This window comes from Lissotriton vulgaris, chromosome 7 (assembly GCF_964263255.1).
Source record: "Lissotriton vulgaris chromosome 7, aLisVul1.2, whole genome shotgun sequence".
In the NCBI taxonomy this organism is placed as follows: Eukaryota; Metazoa; Chordata; class Amphibia; order Caudata; family Salamandridae; genus Lissotriton; species Lissotriton vulgaris.
In genome coordinates this window covers 949142817-949151342 of record NC_141695.1, presented here as the reverse complement: position 1 = coordinate 949151342, position 8526 = coordinate 949142817, and the positions used below count along the sequence as shown (strand labels likewise).

General features: G+C 41.8%; 1 protein-coding gene across 1 annotated transcript; it reads right to left on the bottom strand.

The window, feature by feature from the left end:
* Positions 1–1166: 1166 nt before the first annotated feature.
* On the bottom strand, positions 1167–8207 carry LOC147702807 (securin-like). The gene is made up of 6 exons (XM_086928829.1): positions 8130–8207; positions 4386–4506; positions 3716–3888; positions 2090–2156; positions 1777–1923; positions 1167–1320 (listed from the first exon to the last, which is right to left on the bottom strand). The coding sequence occupies exons 2-6, from the start codon at positions 4474–4476 to the stop codon at positions 1247–1249; spliced, it is 552 nt and encodes a 183-aa protein (XP_086784955.1). The 5' UTR covers positions 4477–4506; positions 8130–8207; the 3' UTR covers positions 1167–1246.
* Positions 8208–8526: the final 319 nt, after the last annotated feature.

Here is an 8526-nt window from a genome sequence, read left to right as displayed (position 1 = left end):
CTTCCAATGGGTAGCCTCCATTTATGGAGCTAGCCAAAGGAAGAGAGGCGGGACAAAGCCCCATTCTGTAGATCAAAAGATTTTGCCTGCGCGAGCACTGCTGTGCAGTGCTACGGCCAGGCGAAACCCAAGTAGTAACATCTATAGGACTCACCCTTGACTCTTACTTAAATCTCCATTTTTGAAAATAAAAACAAACCCTACTGAGGAAGATGCATCTTCAGTCCCAAGACCTCAAACAAGTGTCCCAATCTACGGATCACACCCAGGCCAGTGGTCATTTAAGTTGCCATTGGGGTTAAGTTACCAATTCAGACAGCTTCAGTAAAGTAAGCCAGTAGACCTGCAAGTGTCGTATCAGAACCACAGATACTCGTAGCACCTAGTCTATCAGAAGTCTTGCTGCATTGCATATAGCACACATTCATAATATTTATCTTCAGCTAAAGCTATAGATCTCAGGAGGCTTTCCCAACAAAGAGCAAATGGGCCATCCTGGAAATTCCAAAATTTTAGATTGCAAAGGCTTTCTGAAAACACCTGTCAAGGATTTAGCGCATGCTGACCAAGAGATTAACTCAAAGCACCCCACCCCCATTTTACGTATTCATGCAATATTGCGAAGGCACAATCTATGTTCTAAATAAAAGAAAAACCTCACCACTTCAATATACTCAAGAGAGTTCAATGCTAGACATATTGATGCGACAAATAGCCAACAGGTGTTGTGCATATTCAATGTGAGGCAGGAGAAGCGATACTACCACAGTAAGTGGAAATAAGGTGCAATTAAGTGTGTTGCCTATGGTTCTACAAGTGAGCTGCATTACAAATCACCACAAATTGTAGTTCATCCAGTGCTCTATTTGAATTGTGTGGGCCTCCATTCTGGCATTGCTGTCCTCCTAGACAGATGAAACAGTCACTATTTTTTTTTCTTCTGCTAATCAATCCACAAAGTTCCATACTATACCATAATTCTAGTACTAATCCTCACCCCCACTGAGGATATCTTCAGGCCTACTCATAGCTTGCTTCTCATTGAGGATATACCCCCACAGATCTATAGTTCACCCTTGTATGTGGCAATTATCTGCCAACTTATGTTGGAAAGTAATGAATGAGTAGTTTAGGTGCTAAACGCCATTCCATACAAATAACTTAGCTAGTGACAAAACCTTTATTAAAACATATAAATACAGTAAAAGTGCATAAACAGTCCCATTAAGTCCAAATTGCTTTCATTTTAATAGTCCAGCAACGGCGGCAAGTCAACAGATGTTTCAGCCGGCGAATACAAGAAAGGAAAGGGCAGGATATCTGAAAGAGATGGAGCAGAAAGAGCAATTTAGTTTTCAGAAGCTTTGCAGAATCCATGGGCATAAAACGTTCCGTTATTCCAGTCACCTGAAGACACTTCCAGACCCCTACAATGCTTCATGCCATGCCTGCAACTCAGCAGGTTATTGAAATAAGATTAAGTGTGGCATACGTAGTTTGTGACAGCGTGCAGAACCTGAAAAAACGTAAAAGGCTTTTGCAGTACAATGCAAAAAAGGATTCCAAAACCAAAGGTTCAGTGTGTAAGATCCCTATGCAGAGATAGTCCTTGCATAAACCTTAAATGACAGCAGCATAATACATTTTACTTGACACATTAGCAATTACCAGCTGGTCAAGGGGAATAGGGAATTTTTAATTAGTGGGCAAGAATTAAACAAAAGCAGCTTAAGGTGCATTTGAAATGGCGAAAAGGGGGCTCTTAATATTACCAACCTGACTCCCATGTGAATGAAGAGGGTTTCAGAGGAGATGGCATCAGGTTGACATGTCGATCAAACCTTTCCATTGTCTGGAGCGATACACCAGCCAAGCACAAGTGACTCAGTCTGTGCTCTTCACGAACATCAAAACACTCAAAATCTACGGCAATATACAGAGATAACAAGTTAAGATAGGCTGTGGAGACGTACACAGACCTACTTGTGTTCAGTTGCCTTCAACTGGCTACGACTCCCATTACCGATTACAGATAGAGACTCAAACCACTCTTTCATATAAATCTACTGTGCCAGAAGTACATGCTTACCAAGTGGATTATAGGGAATGAGTTTCTCAATTTCTGGATATTCCACCTCAGAATGTTTTCTTCCATTCTGTGAAAAAAATAAAGAGGTTTAAACTTTGAACAAGCAATCTATCATTTGTCCCTGAAGTGGCCAACCACACGAGACGTTAATCCATATTCGAACACCAATCACAGTTTAGTGTAAAAATGTGCTTACTATCTAGCACTAAATTAGTTCAAATGAAGCCTGGGAAATATGGTAGCAAAAGCTCCCAAATGTTCATAACTCCCAATCAAGTTTTGCATTCTCATCCACACTCTACAATCACTACAAAAGTAAACATTGAGTTTAAGTAAAATCACACTGGTAAAAAAAAACTCTACACTACAGAAACAGATGTTTCTCCTTTGTTGCAATGCACCTCAACGCCCTTATTTACTGCTAATTAGAAAGTGGTAGCACAGGGATGGATCCAGTCAGACAGCAGCAAACCAACAAATATTGGTTGTATCTGGAAATATTGGTTATATCTGGTATCCACTTTTTACAAGGGCCTTAAAGGACATCTACATGTTCTTAGCAATTTTTTATTCATTACTTTCCCCAGTTGTGAGAGATGGTAACATTGTCATCTTCTCGTAGAGGTCTTACAATTGCAAAGTACAGTCAAAACCATCCCCTGTACCTTTTGGTAAAAGGTACCTCACTTTTTGGTATGAGGCTTCACCCATACTTCACCTTGAGTGGCAATTTGAGTTCAGTGATCGAAGATAACCGCCACACAGGCGATGAACTAGAGCAGTCCCATCACAGCAAACCCATTGACTGGCTAGGGAAAATGCATTGTAGTAAAGCAGAGAATAGGGGGCTTAAATACATAGGCTTCCCACAAAGCAAAAGCAATAGGGCCCCACCTCCTTAACCCCCCCCCCTAAAAAAAAAAAAAGGGACCTCACAAAACAAACACCTCAATACAAATTGAACGTCAAATCTGCTCTGCAAGTTGAAGGTGCTAGCAAGCACCAATTGGGCTTTTGTAGATAGTTCTAGACGCCTTATTCTACTAGGAAAGTAAGGGTCCACTTTCAAAAGTGTGGCCAGAGTGCATGGATCTTACCATACCCAAGTTTAACTCACAACTAAAGTGGGCCTTTGCTATCCCAGTAGAGCGCAGGAACCATGTGAAGCAACTTGGTTATCTAAAAGTAGTGCTCCTGTGCAGGTAGTCTTGGGGCAAGAGTAGTAAATGTGAAAACCCAGTAATCACAGATTGTGTTAGTACGAACACAACCTCAATGTGCCCCTTTTCTAGCAGACATGACGATCAGTCCTTATCACATGCGCACTCTACTATTAGAGTCCTCCAGAAAATGAGCCGGAGTAGTGAACTGCATATTGTACAACAGTCCACAGTCTGGGAACAGTTTGCTTTTTTATGACCCGAATGATACATAAGTTGTGTTACAAATAACTGCATAAGTGAACAAATAAGTGACGTTGAGTCCCACTTGACCCACCTTTAGTTACATATCCAATCCACCAAACCTCAAGGCTAGCAAACATAGCAGCAGTAAGAGGGCCTGTATCAAGTTGGAAGTCGCACTAGAATATAGATTAAAGCACAGGAGGGAGGGATTCTGAAATACCTTAGCAGAAGGCTGTCGTAACCTTGGCTTCGCCATTTTTGTTTGTGTGCCAACAGGAGCGTTGCCAATGTTGATAGTGATGTCAGCGAGACCTTGCCTGGCTACTGGAGAAGCCTTCAGTACCTTGCCAAGTCGTAGTCCTGGCATTTGAGGTCGCTCAGAAAACACCTTTGCTAAGAGAAAAGCAGGTTACGTTTTGGAGTTCAACACCATGAACTGTCATTCAATCTGATACAGAAGGGTAACATCCCTACCTAGGGGAAAATAACAGTCCTCCACAATACCAAACAGTATTCTTAACATTTGAAAGTGGGAGCTAAATGATGTTAACTGAAGTTTAATGTAGCTCTATGATGCATGCAATTATAACTCAGTCTAGCAGCAACATTTACAGTAGCGCCAGCATAATACAAATGGCCTACAGAAGGGAGTGCAGCACAGCTATCCATCTCAGACTTTAAATGGGAATTTAACTTTGAAGCAAACAAAAATTACCACTGTCTTGAAGCCATGTGCACCCTCATAGTGCAAACTGTACAATATTACTCTTGCTGTCCCAGAAATAAAAATTTGGCAGTCACGTTGTGTGTTGTAATACCTACAGTTGTGTACTCAAGGAAGTAGAAACTGTTTCATTTCAGTGAACCAACTAAATGGACACAAAGCTTACTGGATGCAGATGGCAACCTCAAACGATCCTTCGAATCACCATTTGTACTAGCAAAGACATTCTCTTTGTCCACGTAGATCAGAGTAGCCATCTATCTTGGTTTAGAACACAAATACAAGTCCTGCAAAAGAAACAAGATGGTCACTGGACAGGTTTTGTACCCAAGTATTGCTGGAGACTGAACAAGAAGAACTGTTAGTGGAGAACAGTAAGAAAGTCTAACTGTACAACAAAAAACTAAACAAAATTAGAGTAAAATTGAACACACAACTTTAACAGAATGACAGAATTCCAAAATTAAGGGAATCCAAGATATGCATTGTTAAAAGTTTTAAGTAGAAATGGCGCAAAAAAGGAAGAAAAAAAGCAGAAATGACAGTCAATGGTCACCGTTGACCAGGATGTAGGTACACAGGTTGACTTCAATGGATACTTCAATCAGGTTAGAGATTTTATCTTGTGGATTGGTCCTTCAAGTCACAAACCACCACAAGAGTATGCTTCTAAAGCCCCATGGGACCTCTGATGGCGGGGCTGTACACAGACTTTCAGGGTTTCATGCAGGGGCCAACAGCAGGGTCCAGTTGCCACTGTTCTCCTGTAGCTTGAACAGGAGGTCATCTTTATGACCTTTGAGTCAACTTTTGTCCTGAGTGAAAGAAAACAGGGCCAGATTATTAATATTAATTTAGATTTATAATGCGCACTATCACCCAGTAGTCTAAGCGCTTGTCAGAAGAGGCACACGAACTGGGAAGATGAGAAAGGGGTCGTTAGGACATGTCACATGCCTCCTGGAAAAGGACTGTTGAGCTTTTTCCTGAATGGTAGTAAACTAGTTTCCTTGCGCAGGCTCATTGGTAGGTTGTTCCAGGCTACAGGAATTGCATTGGAAAAGGCTCGCCCTCCTAGTGATGATAGTTTGAAACATGGCTCCTCTCAGGAAACAGACAGCAGTTCCAGTCCCCTTCTGTTCTTTCACAGGTAAAGAAGTGTTCTTAAGTGTGTGCATGAGATGCCACGTTTATTCCTGGTAAAAGGTAGTGGGTGGTATGACTCCTAGGGACACCCTAACCAACAGGGAAACCTACCAAGGCTAACCCTCCACACTTTGGCCGTTTTGAAATTGATGAAGTCTTAAGCCACACTGATCTTGGGCTCAGAGTCTTGGGGGTTGTGGGAAGTGTACTATGATAGTGTCCATCCACATCAACAGTAAAATACAGTTTGAGGCAGCCACTCCATCTATAATAAACCCAGAGACAGATGTCGGATAGGACAAAGCAGGGTCCTTCAGCATACAGACTGGACATATTAAATAGAAAGCATTGTCTAGGCAACCTGTTCTCTCCCTTTCAAGTATAAGTGGCACATCAGACCTGTCAAGGTGGACTTGACACAGCTGTCAAAAGTAGGCACACAGTCTCCCTGCAATTCGCCAAGCTCAAAGGAGTTCTGCCCATTCAGGTCAGCCTACGGCTTGACCCTGGGAGGCATTTCAGACCTATTCAAAGGCTAATGCGAGCTGGTTCAAGATTATGCTAATTGACGTTCTGATCTTCAGGCAGATAAAAGATAACTTTCTAAAAGTACATTTTTATCAAAATCTCGTCATTTAATTGCATGTTTAAGTACTAAAAATATGTGGTTTATTATTTTCTACCTAGTCCGTTTCCCGATACAGTATTAGTATTTTAAACATCTGGGGTGCCACAAAAAAATGCTTTTGGGTACTAGTCACTAAGGAAATGTTAAGATAACATTTCTGCAGGTCCTACTTTTAAATACCAGGCATCCCGCCTTGTGGGTGACAAGGCCTACATAGGGGAGTTACAATTATTTAAATAGGAGGTTTGGATCTGTCAAAATGGTTTATTTTGACAGGTCGAAATGCAATTTTAACACTTCCATTAAGGCTACAATGGCAGGCCTGAAGAAACGTTTACACGGTCACCGCAGTGGATTGAATAAATGGCAGGACCACTAGAATTATGCAGCAGGGTTGAAAAAAAATTATGTGGCACTAAAAGGCTTGCTCAGTAACAGGTGTGGCGTTTATAGTGACTTTTGAACCAGAAGCAAATTTGTTAAAATCTGCAGCTTGTGCAACCGACTATGGATTATGAGGCAAATCTATAATTATGCTAAAAAATATCGCAGCTGCAAAATTGCATAATTCCAGGGGCCCTGATAAAAGGTGCTTCAGTCCAATAGTGGCATTTAACTTCTACGCAGAGCACTTTAACTACTAAACATTATAGGCAAGTCAAATATACCAATTCAACCAGGCTGTAGAGGGGAGCAGAGGCACTTGGCCACTACTTAGCAGGGTTGAGTGCAGAGCTCTAAAGCCAGAAAAACTATAAGGTTCCTGCAAAAGGCAGGGACAAAAAAAATATAACAGCAAGGAACACAGAAAGGTGGATTTCCTACAATACTTAACCACTACCAGCCACTCACACCCTCAGTGATGCTTCTAAATAGTTACCCTCATAGGGGACACCGAGTTGCCATTACTCTGAATGTACCCCACAAAATAAATGTTCAGACAACATTTTTGTAAATGCAGAGGCCTACACATAGGACATGTGCTCTACTATAACTTGCTCCACCTTAAGGTGAAAACACCTGTAAGCCAATAAATTGTTTTCACTCATTGAAGTCTCACAGCCCACAGGTCTGGCTTTCAAGTCATGGAAAGATTTCTATAGAGCCAGAAGGAACAGCTCTGTTATTTCAAGAGCTATGCACAGCAAGATTGAGAACTAAAAAAAAGTAGTTGATGCGGACCCTGTGATTGCCACTCATACTGCCGCCATCACTTTTTACCTGGACCTACCCAAATAGTCTTGGCGTGCCATTTTATTAATTCTACCTATAGACTCTTCTGAAAATAGTCGTTCTCATTGCCCATATGCTTCATCTGCCCATAGATCTTAGAATGTGCATTATAATGACAACTACACATTTACTACTCCCTTGAATCCTATACTGTGCCATTACTGCAGTCACACACACATCGCATTAACCACTACAACTAGTACGCCGAATAAGCAGGTGTTGCTTTTCCTGTATTATCGGTAATGCACGCGAACGTCCTACAGGATTGCATCTGCACTATAGAAAAGCACTGGCAAAGCCATGTCGTCTCACCTTTGGGACACATTGGCTTTGTAAATGCCCCTTTGCAACGCTGCACAGAAAGTATCGCATCATTTTGTAGGTTCTAAGAGTGAGTAGCGGAAGGATAACCCCGTTAGGCTTGAGCTAAAAACTAACTAAATGAAACAAACCAAACGCTCACTCCAGGCCTGTAATCTAGTTCTTAGCTACCCAACAATGCACCCGGAGAACTCACTCAAGATGCCTATGGCCCGTCGAGCGACAAAATTCATACCCATTTCCACTTTGTATTTTTGTACAGTGCGTCATAAAAGGTAGAGAAAATCGCATGTGCCAAAATGTTAAATAAAGCGTTTAATGAACTAGTAAACCGAACGATTAAATCAGGGACTGTTCATACAACCACCAGACTTGACACCTGGTGGCTCCTAATGTTCAATTGATAGAAACACATTGAAGCAGACGGTAGAAAACACTTTACTACTCCTCTTACAAACACCGACTTTAAACCCAACAAAAACGCTTCAAACAGCTTTCGAAAGGGTCAAGCCTAACACCACAGAACATAACAAACTGCTTATAGCGAGAATTAGAGAACAAAACAAATACAACATTACTCACGCTTTTCAATCGAACCTTACACGTTCAACACTAAGCATAAAACAGCCAGCCCGGGGCATTTAAACGGCACCCCGAATCGCTATTGGTGATTCTTCAACGAATGTTATGTTGCCATTAGTCTGTTTTCACAGACACGCCCACCGCTGGGGAGAGCAAGATAGACCTACGGGAAGAAGGCAGGGTGTGGTTGCACTTCAATGCGGTTTGATGAAGATAGCGGGGCCTTTTCTATTGTGAAATAGCCAGCTTGAAAATGAGTTGGTTTACAACATACATAGACGTTTGTTTAGAATGTATCAAAATAGCTATGGTCAGTGAGAAGCCAGACAATGGAACTGTGGAGAAGTGTGGCACAATGGTTAGAGCGGCAGACCCTGAGACCCGGCCCGGGACCAAG

Coding starts and splice junctions, on each gene's coding strand:
- LOC147702807 (XM_086928829.1), bottom strand. CDS start 4,476: ATGGCTACTCTGATCTACGTGGACAAAGAGAATGTCTTTGCTAGTACA. Junction 3,889..4,385: donor GAGGTTGCCATCTGCATCCA/GTAAGCTTTGTG, acceptor CTTTTCTCTTAG/CAAAGGTGTTTTCTGAGCGA. Junction 1,321..1,776: donor TTCATTCACATGGGAGTCAG/GTTGGTAATATT, acceptor CATCTCTTTCAG/ATATCCTGCCCTTTCCTTTC.